General features: G+C 42.0%; 1 protein-coding gene across 6 annotated transcripts in view; it reads left to right on the top strand.

Annotated features, from left to right (window-relative positions):
• Nucleotides 1–474: 474 nt before the first annotated feature.
• cux1b (cut-like homeobox 1b) overlaps nt 475–20,436 on the top strand; it is a 105,097-nt gene continuing 85,135 nt past the window's right edge. For 2 of the 6 annotated variants that reach the window (XM_061826496.1, XM_061826494.1), the window contains exon 1: nt 475–720. In XM_061826496.1, the coding sequence (XP_061682480.1) occupies nt 607–720 (114 nt within the window). In that variant the 5' untranslated portion in view covers nt 475–606. Of the gene's footprint in view, nt 721–8,912; nt 9,208–20,436 lie in introns of those variants that run through there. The other 4 variants (XM_061826497.1, XM_061826495.1, XM_061826500.1 and 1 more) reach the window with 4 other exon arrangements.

Genomic DNA, 20,436 nt, shown 5'->3' with positions numbered 1-20,436 from the left:
CCGGCCAAAACGGCGTTCCACACCTTCTCTGTGATGTAATCTGTGTGTTGCGAATTCTCCAGGGCTAAATAGAAGTGGTAGCGCCTGACTAGGCGAACCACGCTCCCGAGGCCTTCCGAAATACTGCGTCCGGCTCGGCCGAAGACGTCAACCTGGATGTATTGGCTCAGCTGGTAGTAGAAGGCGACCCGGGCCTGCGACTCCACCCAGTTACTCACCACCCACGCTACCAGCCCTGGCCGGGAAGTTCTAGAAGGTTCTGAGAGCGGCTGCCCGTCGCCGTGCTTGCGGACCAGGTAGCCGTAAGGGAGAAAGATGTCAGAGTCTGCCCGGTAGCTCATGGTGAGGTTGAAAAGCCCCTCCAGGCGCCACAGGGCAGGCGTGTGTGAGGGCGACTCGTAGTTGAGCCATATCCACTTCTGTCCCGGGGGGCGAGTCGCTTCCGGGGGCAGTTCGGCGCCTCCTTCGGCCACTTCGCGGTGGTGCACGAGCACGCCGTCCGCCCGCGTGTACGCGCCCGGCTCGTCAGTCAGCACGCAGCCGCCGACGCCGTAGCGCGCCAAACAATCCGGAAGTGGCCGCTTCCGCCCGAAGGGATGAGTCCAGATGAGCAGCGTCACCTCGCCGACAGTCGTCGCAGGCTCCGGCTCTGCCGGCTCCGGCAAGTGGAGCAAAGAAACCCCCAGGAGGAGCAGTAAAGTCGCGGCCACTAGGCCCGCGGTAAGCAAGTGACATTTGTCCGCGCCGGGTCGCGTCTTCGAGCACTCGCGGCTCCGACGAGGTCCAACTCCCATAGGAGCCCCTTCAGCCCCGAACACGGTCGCGCCTGGCACTTGTCTTCGTGGCAAGCATACTAAGCCCGAAAAAGCTTCACCGTGCAGCCGCCCCGCTGTTGACACTTGGACGCGGTTCCGGTCGCCAGTCAATGAGGCTTCTGTGACGTCCGCGCGGCCTCCCAGACGCTCACAAGCCGAGTAAACACCTCCAGGGCGCGGCTCAGCTCAGGAAATAACTTACTTGATCACACACTTCACATCTACTCACCTATTGTACGTTCAAAGATCAGGAAAACATAAAGTACAAAAAAAAAAAGTTGCGTTGGAGACACATAAACTACATACATGGACGTACCAAAATTCAATGTGCGCATTTGTTTTTTCATACGAATTTATTGTGATTAAAAAACAGGATCAAAATTCATTTTACATTTAGGGGCATCGTGTGAGTTCTCGGAAGGAACAAAATTGATCATTGGGGCACAAAACTATGGAATATGATGATTATATAATTGTCCAACTGCTGTGCATTGTACATTAACAACAATTGACAATAAATAGAGGATTAAAATATGCAATTTATTGAGTTGCACATGTGGAGGTAATGTGTAGACTACAATATATAGTTGTATTTGTTTAAACATTTAAAAATCAGTTTTTAAAAATGCTTTTAATATACTTTATCCATCAATCGATTTTTTGTCATATTTTTAATTATTTCATCGTGTTAAAACTCAATACATTTAAAAAAAATTTTGTTTTTAGGTCTTTTCTTATTGATAACACTGCAGTTAGTCTACCACTGGGTGTCTCTATACACAAAGATGTGCTGTGGCTGCATTGGCCCCAATGAGAAACTTTTGCAGCTTTTTAATGAAGTGAAACTTGGAATATTTCGGGGAGGGTTGAACACATGCATATTAAATTTTACCGATGAATGAATATTCAGTGCTTTGAATTAGGCATGTTTTGCCGCTACACTTTGAAACGACGGATGTTTTATTCAGCACGGGAAAAACAAATCCAAACAAAAAGCCTTGGTTTTAATGAAGTGACCAAAAAAGAAAATTGTTGTTCCACATGTTGTAGGTTGTTGTGCTGATGGCGTAAAAATGCTCAAACATCTGCGTTTGGCAGGCACCGAATCTAGCTGGAAAAACACGCCGTCTCTCTCTTCGGACATCATCCCCTCGTTCCCTCCCCTCAAGTGTGTGTCATGAACCCCGGATGGAAGCGTAAAACATGGAGCGAGGGGGAGGAGATGAGGCCAAGAACATGTGTTACTCCTCTGGGTCCTCCTCCTTCCTGTGACTTCCATTCACTTGTCCTCACTGTGGGCTGGAAAAAAAAGAGAGAGAAAAACCAGACCAACTGTGCGTGTCTGTTCATGTCTGCAGTGTGTGAGATGAGCTAACCCCATAACAGGTTTTGTATTCTTTTTTTGCATTATTTATCCTCCTTTCAGCAGAGCCATTCTATTTTCAGCTGATTCTTCAACTGAGGTCCTGCCTGGAGGGAGTTTATCTCGGGCTGGCCAGAAAAAAAAAAACCCAAAAAAACAGCAGTCCGGACCCAGTATTATGAGCACATGTATGTCTCGCCGCAGAGGTTAGCGTGGTCTGGGAGTGACGTGCGACGACATTGTGCGGTCGTCTTACAGTTTTTCTAATCGGCCTTTGTTGCAGGAAATAGGCTGTAATTCAAGTTGGAGCAATAGCACACTCCTCGACGTTTTTATTCAAACGCGCGCCTGCAGTGTCCACGGCCACTTCCTGTTTGTCGAAACTTCTTCATGCCGTAGTGTTTGCATGTGTTGCATGCTTGTGTTTGCGTATTCGGAGACAAATCCAGCAGTTTTGGTGCAACAGATTCTTATGGGAAGATTATTTAGTCTTCAAAGAAACCCAAGACCTGCTGCACAATAAGCAACACAGCCTAAATTGACTGAAGTGGAACATCGTTTAAAGAAATAGTACTTTTTGCCACACATCAGGAGATTGACCTCCACACTTGTACTGATATGGCGCAATGGAAAAACTGCAACATGGGCATAATCAGCCACTCTTTTCACTGAACGCACTCGTGCATTTCAGAAGAGTCTCCGTGCTTTGCTTGCAAGCAGCAGTTCCACAATTCCTGTCCTGACATTGTGGAATATCCCTACACACAGAGTCAATAATACTGTAACTTGAGTACATTGTTACTCGTGTTACAGTGTTACTCAAACACCAGCAAATAGTTTATAAAGTAGTAATAGAAATTCACGAATAAGCAAGCTCACAAATGGTGAGGGTATGTGTGCAAAGTAGTGCGAGACATGAAAAAAGGCAGGGAAGTGGCGGCTTTTATCGGCGGTGTAAAAGTGACTTGCGCAATTCAAGTAGTCCATGGAGAGCGCGGCAGTCTTTTACGACAGGACCCCCAGGTCATCACTCATCTTCTCTATTGATTTTCTCTTTTTGCGTTCTCGGGGGACAGGATGTCTCAATTGGTCCCGCTTGGTGTGGGAGTGCGAGCGTCGGAAAAAGAGTTGAAGATGAGGGCGTAAAGGAGGGAATACGGGTGGGGGTCACAGAGGCCCTCGCTGACCCGTGAACTTCGTCGTGACCCCAGAAGTCACACCAGAGGTCAGGGGTTGTGTGAAAGTGCCACCGAAGCGATTCACTGCACTGCCGGGCGCTGATGATCGTATCCAGCCGTCCCGGCCTGTCTAGCAAGATCAGCGTTGTGCTCTGCTCATGGCCCCCCGAGGGCCACGCGTCCATCGCTAACGCGCCACACGAGGCCTGCTAAAAGCACCTTGCAGGCATGACCAATGAGCACCAAGCAAAGGGGGACAGAAGAGAAAAGTGCTCAAGCTGGAGGACAAGCTATACAACTACTTGGACAGTAGCTACAACACTGACAATACATCCCATATTTGAGCTTTAAAGGGGTCAAACACAATAACAGTATGTACATTTGACTTTGAAATTGCCTGAACACAAACCTACCAAACAGTTTCTCTGGCCATGATCCGGGAGGCTGGGTTAAGATCCACCGCCACTTTCGAGTGACTGGACTGCCCGAGACGTGGTAATGAAGAAACACCGCCACTCACCACACGTGTAAATCCTCTTGTAAAATGTCCAAGCCAAAAGGAAGGCAGAGTTTCATTACGTTTGGTTGCATGCGCAGGTTGACGTTGGCCAACAGCGTCGGTTTGGGAGAAGCGCTGCAGTTGATTGATTGCCGTCTCCATGTGCCACATAAACACAGCGTAGTGTATGAAGTGCTTTCTTTGTGAGTGAAAATGCTTTTAGTCTTTATGAGTGTTCACATTTATCCAACAGTCGGGACTCTGCTCCTGTCTGTTCAATGCCCTAGTGCCACCCAGTTGTCATGGTAACAAAATCCATACCCGTCATTGGCCCGGATGCTCCCGAATTCCCATGATTCCTCATCATTTGAGTATTTTGATAAAAGCATGTAACACACAAATGTTGAAAACACCTGGGAAATGTTTTAGAAAATGAAAATAAAATCTTGAAATATGCATGTATTTACTGCACTCTTTTTTTTTTTTTTTGCACTCAAAAATTGTATTAAAAACTATTGCACTTGAGCATTTTGTACTGTATAAAACAGTAAAAACATTTGCTCACCAATTGACCTGTAAAAACAAAAAATGCGAGCACAAAGCTGAGTCAAGTCACAGCTCTCGAATATTTAACTGAAATGGTAAAAGAATGGGCGGCACGGTGGGTCAGCTGAAACGTGTTGCCCTCACAATTCTGAGGTCCCTGGTTCAATCCCGGACCCGCCTGTGTGGAGTTTGCATGTTCTCCCCATGCCTGCGTGGGTTTTCTCCAGACTCTCCGGTTTCCTCCCACATCCCAAAAACATTAATTGGACACTCTAAATTGCCCCAAGATGTGATTGTAAATGCCAATGGTTGTTTGTTTTTTGTGCCCTGCCATTGGCTGGCAACCAGTTCAGGGTGTACCCCACCTCCTGCCCGATGTCGGCTGGCATTGGCTCCAGCACTTCCGCGACCCTTGTGAGGATAAGCGGCTAAGAAAATGGATGGATTGATGGATGGTAAAAGAATGCAAAAAATATATTTATGCTAAAAATCAATTTAAATGGAGTGGGGGGGGGGACTGTTTATTGCCTTTGAATGTGCCATCAAGGAAAAAAAAAAGATAGATGAGAAAAAAGGAATTACAAATTGAAAGTGATTGGAAAGCCCCAACCTCCCCTTCCACATGCTGTGTTGGAAAACTCCGGGTTGTAAAACCGCTCGTTTTACCTTTAGGTGTGTGCATTTTAAGTACGTATCCTCTGTATAAACTAGTCACAAGTAACCAGTAAAGCTGTCAAATAAATGTGGTTTGAACAGGAAGTTCTCCAAAATGGAGAAAAATTACTTGTGCTAAAAAGTTCTTCCTTGCTCTGGCATCCTTGGCTGGAGTTGGTGCCAGACGTTTTGAATATGTGTTGCGGGTTCATAATAATTTGTAGTTGGATTGATAATCCCGAGCTAGACTTGTTCCAACATGAGCGCTTCAAAGCGATCTGGTAAGAGCCAAGCAAAGCTTTGGCTTCCTTGTGGAGATACAGCAACTGTGATAGAAATATTAGTCGGAATATTCAAAACGCGGCAGCACAGTGAGCATATGTCGAGCAGAACGTCTGCATAAAAACTTGGGTTAGAGTTTGAATTTCAGCTCCAGACTGTCAACGTGGAGTTTGCATATGGTCCCCACGCTTGCCCCCGGTTTCCTCTTGGTACTGCAGCTTCCTCTCATATTCCAAAAACGTGCGTGGTGGGTTCACTGAAGCTCTCAAGGTGCGAATAATTGTTTGTCTACGTATATGCGCCCTCGCAACCAGTCCAGCCTGTATACCGCCTGTCACCCAAAGTCTCTAACATGCATACGTGGACAAAACCCCCGCAAGCACCGGGATACCATACAAGCATGAAATTGGAACCCCACCCCCCTCGTCTGTGAGGCAGAAGTGCTCACCACGGTGATCAATTCAAAAGGTTGCACTGTTTTCCAAAATCTTTTGGATGAGTTCTTAGTAGAGGGATGATCACAGAACACAACATTCTTTTCATTTAGGTGTCTTTTGTGCTTTCGGGCAAGGCACTTTTTATGCATCGAGTATGAAAAACAACTGTCACGACATCTCACACAACACCCTGACATTGAAAATAGGGAATACAGCGTGTGGATTAAGCCCGACCTGTATTTCAGGTTTGACTTAATGACAGACTACATCAAAAGTCATCATGCAGGCCCCAATAGCGACGGCAGCATTCATCAGTTCACAAACTTCTTTGGGACTTAAACTGCTCTCTTTCTTTGCCAGCAGTTCACAAACAACTTCCTTGGGACTTAAATTGCTCTCTTTCTTTGCCAGCAGTAAATTTATAAATGTTAAGCTTCCAATGTCATAAACGTTACAAGGAAGCAGAATCACACACATTTGCATCATGCATACATGATCATCCAGTCTTGGAAATTTTTGAATCTTGACTTAAGACTTAGTCTAGACTATCGCATTTGGTTAAACCACACCTAGTATGCAACTCGTCTCTTGCCTTGCCTCACCTCACTCACATGTGGGATTTGGCCTGGTTAACTGCCTCTTCTCCTCCTCTTCCCTTTTTCCCCTAAATTGAGTTTTTTGTAGCCTGAATGCAGAACTTACCATTGGGATGTCGTTTGTAAACAGTGGGCCTGTGTGTTCTTATATTATTAAGAGCTTTAAAAGGAAACGGGACTTGAATTGCTACTACTGCTACTATCATATTATTTTCCTTATTAGTAGGCCCTCTTGGAATCATTGGGGATGTCTATCATGGGAGGATTGACAGAATATTCTCAGGGACCACTGCCTGAAATCAAATTTTGATGATCATCACGAGGATTCGCCATGAAAAACGCAATGTGAGGGCCCCTTCACCACTACTTGCACCTTTAATCATGATTTGTTTTGTTTTTTCCCCCAATGGGCTCCTCATTTTACATACTGTTAATAGCTATTCTGACAGTCGGGGAATGAGGAAAAAAAAATTAAATTATGGATTGCAATTATGTCTAAAATAAGGCAAAGCTATTTTGAGCTGCTTCGGTTATTGAGGCAATGAGCAGCATTCATACGGAAGGGGGCATAAACGGCTACAAAAGCCAAAAGGTGGAGTGAAAGAGGGGCATTATCTATGCCACATTCCGAGTGTTATTTTTATTGGGGTGAGGAAAGCACAATCGCTTTTGGGAAACCAAAATAAACCCCGAGTTGTATATTTTTCTTGAAGATGGAGCCGATAGCTAGACTCTGTGTGGCCTTACAAAAAAAAAAAAAAAGAATTTCACCCAGACAGACCTCACAGCACCCTTGATACAACAACAAAAAAAAAAAAACCCCAATATGAAGAGCAGAGATGTTTTAATGATAAACCAGAGCAGCCAGTGGCCTTTCATAGGTGGACAACCTACGACACGTGGACCATGTGCTGTACGGCTCATGAGGGCATTTGATCTGGACTGTGTATTCCGAAACAAATAATTATAATCACGTTTTCATAAAATTTGGCATTGATAGGAAGGAACATGTTAAAAGGCTTGACTATAAGATTGTGAATATATTGCATATGCATTGCATCAGTGTAGGACGGTCAGGAGGAATGACTCGTCGGGAGCATCCAGAGGTCAACTATGTAGCTCGAGGTCAGTTCGATAGCAGGGACATTAAAATAGGAACACAAACGTCCCCCCGCGCCCACTCCCCGGCACTCACGACTTGTACTGCTTTATCTGACAATATTTGCAAATCCCATTTTGAGTGCTTTTTGATTATATTATTTCAAAGTGAGCAAAGTACTTACTGGTTTGACATCGACGTGGATATTAGATCAACCCTAAACAAAATAATAATAATGATAATAATAATAATTTGAAACCAGGTAATAAAAAAAGCTTTCAGATTTTTACACCAAACACTGACACAAAATATGTCAAAAATAGATTTTGATGAATTTAAAACTACTTTTGTTAATAAATACTCTCAAAAATACTACATCTGCCTGATAAATAAAGCCAAAATTAACAATTTATAAATTTAAATCTGAATATTTACATGCATAGCTTAAGAAATAGGACACTTCAAAAGCTATTCCATGGATTTTTAAGCTTTTCACAAGTTAAAATATCACATTGTATATTACCTCCATAAAAAATGCTCAGAAATAATTTTTACTGTATATGTGTGATATCATACCTGTGATCAATTATTAATTCATGTATACATTAAGGAATAATGCCCTGCGGTTGGCTGGCAACCAGTTCAAGGTGTACCCCGCCTTCTGGCTGTTGACTGCTGGGAAAGGCTCCAGCACGACCCTCGTGATGATAAGCGGCAAAGAAAATGGATAGATTAAGGAATAATACATTAATATTATATCTGTACTGTCACCATTTTGCACCACAATGATGGTGATCTTTCATATTCCCGGCCATCAAACCGTGTTCAAATTTCAACCTCTTCCATGTTTGGTTCCAGTATAAAAAAAATGTAAGAGATTCTATGATGAATTTTTTAATATACTTTATTATTTGTCATACATGCTTTGCCTTGTGATGTTTTCATTGTAGATACTACAGTTGGACTTCGTTTTTGGGACTTTTATAGAAAAAGGAAATGCAATCTACACATAAAACCAACGAAACTACTTTGAATAGTATTAAACAGTCTCATATTTTATGGGTGCTTTTCAATTGTATAAACTCAAAAAGTGGTAGACTATCACTAACCCACAATAACTCAGTAGCAAAGTCGTAAATACAGTTAATATTTTAATTATATAATATACTGGAATTTTTTTTTTTTTATCGAAATGATGTCTATTTGGCGCCCCCAGCCAAAAAAATACAAATATAATTGACGCACTTCCCAACAATGCATTGGCCTTTAAAGTAGCCTCTGACCTTATTTTTGCGTGATCTTCCCTCGTCATCATATTCCAAACTGCTAAATTACACACAAAATAAAACGACAAACGTGGGAGCTATTTCAGTGTGTTTTTATTTTATTTTTTTTTTTACAAAAAAAAAGCCCAAAACAACAGGAGGTAATTGAATGCCCGTTTGATAGTAGTTACCTGTGAATTCCGCGTATTGATCAAATGCTATTTAAGCAATTATAATGGCGTTATTAAAGCGACACTCCGGGCGGGTGACTCCGTTCCACCGGCATCCGTGATCCAGGCGAGGCGTGGACGAAATCCAGTCCGGGTGTTCCGGGCGGCAGCTCCCCTCCACTGAACTCCAACCCCCGCGCGCTCTATCAGCATCTCATTCCTGTCTCAATATGTCTCAAGATGGCGGCCAATGCAGGATCGATGTTTCAATATTGGAAGCGCTTTGACTTGCAACAACTACAGGTCAGTGGACGCTCACTTTCGGCCGGCGGTTCCGCGGGGGCCTCGCGCTTCTCTCCCCGGTGGCTTTAATGTCTGTTTTTGTTCCGCCGCCGCCTGCTTCACGGAAGGGGGCTCGCGAGCCCGGAGAGCTCCCCCTCGCATTGATGAAAGTGGCTCCTCTCGCTGATCAGAAATTGATCCTCTTTGTTCAATTCCACATCGATCGGACCGCTGCGACCGGGTACCGGCGGGGACGACGCCGCGGGGATGCGGAGAAATAACAAAGCCCCCCCGCTCTCACTATACCCCCCCCTCCCTGCACCCCCCAGGCCACCACTACCGACCGACGTCGGTTAGTACGGGGAAGCTTTTTCGCCTTCGCCACCTTTTTTATCGCATGTTGTTCAACTTTTAGTAGCCGTAGTTAGCCCGACGCCGTAGCCGCGAGGTGGCTACCTCGGCCGAGGGGGGGGGGGCGAATAAACACCAAGTGGCACTCATTCCACGGTGGCGCTGTGCGGAGACCCGACGTGGCCGCTCCACACAACGGGTCACCTTTTTTTCGTGGTATTTGTAAGCAAATTAGCAAGTTTACTTGACGTGTTAGCGAGCTCTTCGGCTAGCGGTTTGGGGGCAGTTTGACGCCAAGCGGTGGTTAGGTCGGCTGTTTTTTTTTTTAACATTATTTTTAAACGACCATAAACCTACACTTTTTCTTTTTGAGAAACTTAACCACATATAATTACAGTTTAATATGAATTGAAATAATTATTTCCCATACACGAGGGGCAGCGTGACCGTGTTGCTTTTTTTTCCTGTCTTTATACGATGAACTCCTGAAATGGTGCGTGCGCGTCTAATCCCGACGTGCTTGCGCCAGCGGAACCGGGGCCGAATATTGGGCGCAGTGTGTGCGTGTGAACGGCGGTTTGTGTGTACATGCGAGCCGGTTTGACCTATCACAAGACAGCAAGACAATGGCACTGTTGTGCGTGTGGATGTGAGTGTGTGGCCCCCCCCCCCCCCCTCTTGTGGCATTTAACGTGAACGTGCCCTAACTGGACTTCAACTTGATGACTATTAGAAGTAGCCCACTTGGAACATTAGCATAAAATGGCGTTATCTAGGCTAAACACTTGTTTATCCTCAAATTTGCTCTGGATGCAAACTTTAATTTGGGTCACGACGAAGGCGTAGACAAAAGGACAGTGAACAAGTCTTCCCAGCGGCCTTTGTGTTGCACTTATGCCACATCATCAAGGCTCCACTTCTCCTATTTATTTGATCCTACCCCTGCCCCCTTGTTCATGCATTATGTAAAAAAATGTGCTTCGCTATCTGTCTCCCTCCCCCTTCCTGTTCGCCATCCAATCTCTCCCTGCCACCCTCCCCTCCTCCTCCATTTTTATTTTTTCCTCCCCTCTCTCCTCTCTGGCCCTTCACCCCGCTCTCACCCATTTCTCCCTGTTTGAACTGCTGCTGTGTGAATTTGTGCGAGATCAGTCCCCCCCCCCTCGCTCTCCCCTCGTAGATGAACTGCCAGTATGGACAGTGAAGGCAGCGCCAACAGCCAGGACATGAAAAATGCATCGCATAAGTTTGTGATAAGGCCCTGGGTAATTATGGCAAAGGCCCCTATCACAAGCGATTAGTCAGGACAGTGAATCTGAGCGTGTGCAAAAAGGCTGGCGCTTGGCAGGCCTGTCTGCGGGATAGGAATCAGTCAGAGCTGGTGTGTGTGTGTGTGCAGAACTCCTCAGAACATTCACTGTCTATTATTGATGACATCTTATTTACTCGCACTCCCACCAAGAGGCTCTTGGAGGAAAGCCCTCAGAGAAAGTCCCCATTCGGCTGAATTTTTCTGCACATTGTAGAGGATTCTGGAATACTGGGAAGTGGGAAATATCCCACCTACGTTGAGGAAAAATGCAAAGGAATTTTGCACGAAATCTTTCTTGCAAACTCAATGTCCGATAAATGTGATGAGGATATCTGACCTCACTCTCCATAACAGTCAATTATTGGGGAATCTTGGTTTACAACATGGTTGTATTAATCAGAATAATAATGGCAGTTTTCTATAGTTGATGTGATGTTGTTGTCAAAGCCTCAGCACAGACGTGACAAGAGTTTTGTTTCCATGATGGTAGCGATCTAACCTGAATTAATTAGTACTTAGGTCATACAGAAGGGGCTGTAGTCTATCACTGTCCTATGAAAATGGGTGAGTTAAGTTGTAACTATAGTAAGTATTGGAGTGATAGACTTCTTGGCTGTAAATGTGACACAGAATTTAAAAAAAAAAAAAGCAGTAAACCGTGTTCTGTGTAGCCACGCGTTTTCATGTCACTGTGCAAACTAATTAACCTGAAAAGTGGTATGTCAGAACTTGTCATAAACCAAGGACCGCCTGTATACTGTGTTCCAGGAAAATAGGAAGTGGGAAATTTTCCCACCAATGATCAGAGAAAATCCACAGGAATGCAGCTGGAAGTCGTATGCTCGATATACCCAAACCATATAATTTTGCCAGCAAGCCTAATACTTACATGAAATACAAAATGCCATCGACGACTAACTTATTAAAGCATTTGCACTGTACGGGAGCGAGAAGAAAAAGGTTTCCGAGCTCATCACGGGACAGAATCTGCAGTTACCAAAGGGCTAAATGATAGAAGGTTTAATACTGACTCAGGAAAGGTGTCCGTTTGGTGGTTAGGTGCGGCTTTCGAGAGAGTAGATCGTAATATACTGCAGAACAGGTTGGAAGCCTGTCTAGGACTCAATAGAACAGTCCTTAAATGGTTCAGGTCCTACCTGGTTACCATTTGAAGTGCTCAATTTCAACAAATGGCAATGACCTATGGGGTCTCTCAAGGGTCCGTTCTTGGACCCCTCCTGTTCAGTCTGTATATACTACACTTGGGTCAAATTCTTCTGAACTTTAATTTCGACTATCATGTCTTTGCAGGTGACACACAATTATATATTTAGCAGTGTCTGCAGATGACTACATTTCAATTAAGATGTTGTCACTGTTTAAAGCAGATAAATAACTGGATGAGCCAAAATGTTCTTCAACTAAACTACAACAAAACTGAGATAATTGTTTTTGGCAATAAAAAAAAAAGAGACTTGCTGTTGGTAAATACTTGGACTCACTATCTTTGAAAGCTGAAGACTGAGTCCGAAACTTTGGTGTTCTCATAGATTCCGACCTGACTTTAAACATTCGTATCAAATCAGTTACTAAAACGGTCTTTTCCTATCTGAAGAATATTCCCAGAATGAAGGCTTGCATGTGTCAAGCAGACCAGGAAAGTTCCTCCATGCTTTTATCTCAAGTAGATTTGACTATTGTAATGGTCTTCTGACTGGACTCCCGAAAAAGAACACAAAACGGCTGCAGCTCATTCAAAATGCTGCAGCTCGCGTTCCGACCAGAGGAAAGACCTCAGAGCATTTAACTTTAATTCTAAAGTCTTTACACTGGCTTCCAGTCAGCTTTAGAATAGATTTTAAAGTTCGGCTACTGGTCTATAAATCACTGAATGGTTTAAGTCCTGAATTCACGAAAGAAATGCTCATGGAATACAAACCTAGTATGGCTCTGACAGAGACAGACAGGTCAAATAGTGAAGCGTAGCGTCCAAAGCAAACATGGTGAAGCAGCATTTAGCTATAATGCTGCACACAAAATGGAATAAGTTTTGCACAGAATTGACGTCAGCCCAAAGTGTGAACGTTTTAAAATCCAGGTTAAATGATATTTCGTGAACTGTAAGCTATTTTAATTGTGCCTTTATCATCATTTTTTTAATGTTTAGTTTGTATCTTTTCTTCTTTAAATGTTTGATTTCTTTGTATTTCGATTATTTTACTCATGTAAAACACATTGAGTTACTTTGTGTATGAAATGCACAATAATAACAAAATAGAACCCCATTGTAAAGCGAGGACCCCCCTGTACAGTACGCATTTATTTCACACAATTGTTAGAATTCTCAAGTCAAATCTCATTGGTTCCTACTAGACAGTTTTCATATCCTCGACGTTACTGCAACCTCTATGAAAAAATTTGAGTTGACAAATTGAAGTTTGTTGTCAACATATTTAATGGTTTTCAACATAATCGACTATAATGCACCACTAAAGCACATGCTAATTGAGGCCAACTGCGCATTTGTTTACTTTTAACTGGAACGCTTTGAGGTCGAACCTCAGAACGTCCTAAGACTGGAATGCAACGCTGTCCAATCAAAAACCTCGTCAGTCCGCTTTATGATGATTCAGACTTTTTAACATGAAATTCTCTTGCTTGTTCTATTAAAAGCATGTAGTTTAACAAAAAAATTCAAAACATGTTTTAGAACACCACATTTTTAGTATCTCCAAACTGTTCTTCAAGGCCCTTACTGCCACTTTAGACAGGGCTCTGTTTGAAGACTAAAACCCATCACAAATTTAGTCTTAAGTAAAAAACAGCACCAAAAAAAAAAAAACCAAGTACGGTGAACCTTTGTTTTGAGTAGATAATATATTTTAACTGGTCTCCTCTATATACAAAGTTCAAAGTCAGGTGGAAGGTGTAGTCAGTAATTCATGAAATGTGCTAATTTTAGAGTCAAAGATTGATGCATTTGGAGCTTTTTGAAAATTTCATTTTACCCTTCTATAAGCCATTGCAAGCTAAGACAAACAAGTATAGGACATTTTTACACAATGACAGTCAAATAGAGATTTTCAAAGCAACTCAATATTAAACATTAAAAAATGTCAATATACACAAAACAAATAATTAAAAACATGCACGTGAAAACATAAAATTACTGTTTTTGGTGCTAATGACATCTAATAACAGTAGTAGTTATGTGTTTTTATGAAATTGTTGAATGGGATTTAAGAGCCTATGGTTGGAATGATGCAACATTGCTACAATTGTAATCTATCTATCTATCTATCTATCTATCTATCTATCTATCTATCTATCTATCTATCTATCTATCTATCTATCTATCTATCTCTATCTATCTATCTATCTATCTATCTATCTATCTATCTATCTATCTATCTATCTATCTATCTATCTATCTATATCTATCTATCTATCTATTTATCTCTCTCTCTCTCTCTCTCTCTCTCTCTCTCTCTCTGAGTGTGTGTGTGTGTGTGTGTGTGTATGTATGTATGCATATATATAATATGTATATGTGTGTGTTTATAGTTTCATCCTCACGGAAGTCTGCAGGCTGTTTCGTCTTAACGCACAATTTTGGTGCACGTTGTTCTTTTGATGATGAAAATCCAACCCAACCGAGATGTCAGCCGCTTTAAGCCACCACAGTCTATTCCTCAGGCTCCAGCTGCTGATGTTCATTAAAATCTTACTTGATCACCCCCCACCCCCCCACGAGGAGCCAGCTAGGTGGTTGTTACAGGACAGTGTGCTTTGAAACAGTTTTGTGAGCTGTTAAGTTGTCTTTTCTGTATGCGTTTTTCTTCTCCTCCTTTGACTTTACCCCCTTCCTTTATGCCCTCGGTTCCTCCACCACTTGAAACACAAATGTGTCCAACAGTGGTTCTTTTAGCGAGTCTTGCAGACTTGCAAAATGGATCAGTGATTCAGAGATGACGGCAGGATGACTGTGAATTACAGATAGAGGAGGCTTCAACAACTAATCCCTGTCCACCACGTTACAGAGTGGAGTTTCTTTAGAGGAGCTCATCAGTCTTCTCTCCTATTGTTTTTTTCTTCTTCTCCTCCCGCCTTCCTTTTTATTTGACCCAGTCAAGCAGTTTGCTAGGAACATTGTGTCATTACTTAGGAGCACTGTAAGATTGTGCTTCATTATTGGCAAGCCCTAATAAGATACGATGTGTCAGTATGCTTCAGGTTTTTCTGTATAACCTTGGAAAATTGGAAATGGAACTTTAGTTGTGTGGGATTTATTATGCCGAATGGCCTTCATCTCTCCTCTCCACTCTGGAACTTTGTTACCTCCGTAGATGTCTGTTTATTACCAGGATTAGGCAAATGTTAATTATTTGTTTGTGCCAAAGAAGAAACACTTACCATACCAGGACATTTTCCTCAATTTATCTTGGATGGCCACGATAAGTGATTAAGTGATCGTTAATAATTTTTTCAATTGTGGGGAACCAATTGATTAATGTGGGTTGATTAATCTTGATTGTCCTGAAGCTGGTGACACAGTTAGCTAATTATGAGAAGTTGAGCTAAATCCACTTAGACTTTGGTTCTGTGGCAAAAAAAACCTTTGGGCAGTTCAATCTAGAAACAGGAGTTTTTAAAAAGATTTTCCTGTCCTTTTAATAAATAATTTTTCAGTGGTAGACAGTATAGGAAGTAATTGTATAATAACTGAGAGAAGAGTTATTGCAGCTTCATGGTGTTATTGTATTTTAATTAAAGCTCTAAACTATATTATTTTTAAATGTTTGAGTAAATAACTTTAACTTCTTTCTCAGAAAATCAGGAGCTACTTCTTTGCTTTGCCAAGTACCATGAGAGCAGAAACCAAGTGAAGAATTCATAAGCTGGTTATCGCCTTGGATACACTAACCCATAACTGGTTGCAAATGTTCAATTCGAGACAGCATTATGCTGTATTAATATATCAATGTTACTTACTATTTTTCAAGGAGTGATGGGTGTTGCTCGTGTAAATGTATTGGAAGTATTGCCTCTAATACCAGCCACTCATTATATACAGAGTTAACATCTTGAGTCCTGGACAGTTTCCTCAATCAATCTTAATAAAAAATTAAGAATGGCTGTGGTAATCAATTAAGTGATTGTTAAGGGTTTTTTTTTTTTCCAAGTGTGCAGAACTGATTGATTTTTAGTTGATTAATCTTGTCCGCCCTGAAGCTGGTGACACAACTAACTAGCTGTGAGAAGTTGAGCTGCATCTATTTAAACTTATTTTTTCGATGGATCAATTTCTCCTGGAAGTACATTATTGAGACGGGAGTTCAGATTTAGGGCTGCAAGGATTTATCAAATAATCTGATCAAATCGAATACAAAAAAAGTCAACGCAAAATCTTTGCCTTGAAGCTTTACCGAGATCATTTTTCCATTACTACTTTCAGTCACAAAGGGGGAAAGAGTACATAAAAGACAAGCGTATGGTCAAAGTTTGCGATCGTTTTATAATTAACAAGGACGGTGAAATGCAACTTGTATGCCTCTAGGATGTTTAACTCACAATTATGTGTGGATGTTAGCTAATTTAATATAGCCTACTATCGCTAGTTAGAATTTGTGGTAATGCCCTTGCTGCACTTTCAATTACTTTATAAAAATAAAGAATGAAGGTAAGAAAATAAATGCGTCATAAGCACAATTCATACACGAGCTGCTGATGGCCACAACTCTCGTCATGTCACTCAACAAGTCAGCCAACCAACTATAAACTGTCGTTGGCTGATGTCCACGTCATTCACAAGGCTATTCCCCACCTTTTAAAGCCATACACAATCAAAGTCACAATGGAACGCGAGTAAACCGGCACCTCCAATTATTTTAAGTTATCGTGAATCAGTTTTTACTGCTAATAATCAGTAAAATTCAATTTTCAAAATATGATTGCCGTAGTCCAATTTTGGATTGTTTTTCCCACCACAATTTTTCAATGGTCGAAAGAACGGGAAATGTGGTAATATGGTAATGCTCACCACCAGTGAAAGCTAGACTTATGCCGTAGGTTGGTACAATTCAAGGGTAACAATTAATTTTTTTGGCCTTGGAGTTCTGTATTTGTGGACAGCTCTACTAACTTTGCTAAAAAGTGATCTGGAGTTCATTCTTATTCTCCAACTTGCGTCGGGTAAATTTAGTCAAGGCTTCGGTAAGATGATCCCAGCGCGGTGGTCGGCGGCAACCCGAGTGGTTTAAATCTCTCAACGACCAGCCTGCTGTTGTTGTTGTCTGCTGGAGTTTTAGTGTTAATTTATGAGTTGGTTGTCTGAAGGCTCTGGTCGGGATATTTTTACCCCTGCTGTTGCTGCACAGGCTGGGGGAGCATTGAAGGAGTGCGTGTGGGGGTGGGGGGGATCACGTCATGCTTTCACTGTAGCCAAGCAGCCCTCTGCCCAGTGACAAAACCTGGCATTGGGACTGAGCTCGTACTGTGTGCTTGTTGGGTGTTGGCGACTTAGCATGAGTCAGAGTGTAGGGCGAGTGCATGGCAGGTCTTTGGTGCGTCACTCGGTTGGTTTACTTTGGTCTGACTCTTTGAGAGCTTTTACTGTACATTCCCAAGAGGAACGCAAGACTGACGAGTTATCATATCTCGGTGGAAATTGTCACGTTAGACTCTTCTTATCCCCGCTCTGTCATTTCAACCTACCGCTACAAAGTGGAGTGTCTGCTATGCCCGGTTTAAGCTAATTTAACAAATGAAAAAATAACTTGAGTCATCATCTAATAGTCCCGTCAAGCACATTTTGCACTGCACTATGGAAATGTTGACCAGTGCTGTTTGAGTACTGATAAAAACAGCTTGGGGCAGAAATGTAGAAACAGATGGACTTGACTGTGCTTAAAGTGAGCAACAACATTAATAAAAAAAAAAAAATCCAAGTATTGTACTTTTGTCTTTTGACGCGTGTATTCCCCAAATGTCTGAAATTTCAAAATGGTTCATATTTTGCTGTTTGTTCTTATGCAGTAAGATAGCATCTGTTTGGACGTTCTGGATGATCGAGGTTCAAATGCCGAATATTTGTGCTACTTTTGCAGCATATTTCTCCCCAAAATATTTTAGCTGTGTGCGTGTTATTTGTTCATCTTTTATAGTGTTTTGTGTAATTTTTGTAGTTATGGCAGGTTAAACTTCCAAGTTTTTTTGTGATGTTTGCCGTATATTTTTCTTTTGAATCTTTTAGTTTAGGCCTGACAGTTGTGCATTTGGATTAAAATTTGTAATTCTGTGCTGTTGTGTTGCGCTGATATCTTTTCTGAATGTTTGTGTGATTTTATTTTATTTTTTTTTTTTGTGGCACATTTTCTTAAAATCCTTTTCTATTGTTCATAGTCATCAGTCTTTTGTGTGACTTTTAGTCTTTTGTTTTAAAACTGAAATTATTGATGATGTGTCCTTTGCACAACTTTGGACAATTGTGAGTTTAAAAAAAAAAAAAAAAGTTCCCTTTCAATGGACCTTTCCGACTGACGATCTTCAGCTCCGCCCCTCTTAGCTACAGTTGCCATGCCCCACAATCTTCCAAAATGGCATCTGAACATATAACGGATTTGAACTGGGTTCTCTGTTGTGTATTCCACATAATATTGGGGTATGTTTTTTGCTAGATGCATCAGACTTGTCCAAGAGTGTTCTACTGAGAGGTCTCAACTATTTCACGGAAGGATATGTACACGGAATTAAGATTTTGGATGGAGCAGGACGCATTGTCAGAGTTACAGTGAAATGTTGGCGATCAATGCAAAAAATTTGACTCCTCGCAAACTTCATATTGAAATCCAACAGGATGAAATAGCGGAATCGTACTGCACATGTAAAGCAGGGTGAGTACTTTTTACTTGGAAAGATCACGAGTAATATCATTGTAGTCTTTATAAGTGAGTGTTGTGTATTCATTTGACTTGGCTCGTAATGGAATCCAGTGCTATGTCTTAAAAGTCTGATGTGATACAAATAGGTAAATAGACATTTCTCTTGCATGACTTTGCGCATTTAGTATCACTAACCGACTCTTCTGCATGAAACATTACACACTTCATTCAGCAGGTCAGTGATACACTAACAAGGTGAAAGTTGTTCTCCTGCGATGTATAAAGCACTGATAATAATGAAATCAAACTCAGAGAAGATACTTCTCCCTCACTTAACTTCGAACATACAGCCTTGTGTTTGTTGATATTATCCATATTTAGTTGTACGTGCGGTCTTCCGCAAACCTTAATCCATCGTAGAGACTTCCTCAACTGTGTTTTAGGCTTTGGAAAATGAATCAACCGGGCCCCTTGTAACCTAGCCGGATATCTTTCACCAGAATTGCACATTCCCCAAGCGCATCTGAGGACCATTTTGTCCGTAACATTAACTTTTCAAAGCGCACGTGACTGATAACCAGCATTGCTTGTGGGACATGACGACAAGAGTGTTGTGTCAAGCCTTTGGTTAAGCCAATGCGGCTATCTGATTGGCTATCATTGTACGAGTGATTGACTGGTCGGAGAGCTCCCTTAATCAAAAAGCTAGAAAAATGTGATTTAAAAAAAAAAAAAAAAAACAAGTTGAAGAAAAATCTATTCTTTGAAGTTTCGCTGACCCACGGTAACATATCGATGTTAACTAATATGGCCTACCACAGCTCAAGGACTGCCATACTGTAGCAGCTGGTGCATTTTAAATTGCTTTACTGAAGGAATGGTCACAAAATAAACGCGTAATAAGCACATTACACACGCAAGCTGCAACGGCCACAACTGACGTCCAGGGACTCAGCGGCAGATTGGCTAACTAACAACAAACAAATACTGTTCACTCTCATTCACTGAAGCACACAGCACTCACCGGGCCAGCCCCTGCCTTTTAAAGTTATACACACTCAAAGCAACAAATACTAGCGTGTGAGAATGGCAACTCCGAGTGGATCTAACACCTGCCACTTGCATGCATATTTTGTTTTGTCTTGTTTTGTGATGGAAAATGTGCTTTTAAATCTGATTAATGAACTGGATAATGAAAAATTCTAAAAATGTTCATTACCTGCAGCCCTAACCTTCGTGGCACATTTGTGTGTTTGCTGAACAATTCTAATTGTAGGCCAGCGCTATCTCATTTACTGATACACAGCAAGCTGTAAATTAGACTTGCACTCCAAATATCAACAGGAGGTTCCCTTTCAAGTGTTGGGCATTGTTTACAGACCCTCTCGGAGTTGCTCACTTACAGCGTCATAGAGTTACACCAGCTCTCATGACAGAATCAGGCATTATTCCGCCGCTCATTCAATAGAGATGTAATAGCATGTTCTGACCAGGCACAAATTTGTCAGCTCACTGCGGAAGACAGTGGATGTTTGTTTGAGTTGCACATCCAAAGTTACGTTTGTCCCAAAATCCAGGCAATGTGACACTTGCTGGTTGTTAAAGAGGTTCCATCTTTAATCAAAAAGAGTTATTCAGTTATACAATATAGGATGTGAAAATGCTGTTTATGTCCCTGCTAACCTGGTTTAGTTCATTAGGAAGAGC

This window comes from Syngnathoides biaculeatus, chromosome 8 (genome assembly GCF_019802595.1).
Source record: "Syngnathoides biaculeatus isolate LvHL_M chromosome 8, ASM1980259v1, whole genome shotgun sequence".
Taxonomy (NCBI): Eukaryota; Metazoa; Chordata; class Actinopteri; order Syngnathiformes; family Syngnathidae; genus Syngnathoides; species Syngnathoides biaculeatus.
The sequence above is the reverse complement of the archived record's forward strand: the minus strand, read 5'-3'. Positions and strand labels throughout refer to the sequence as shown.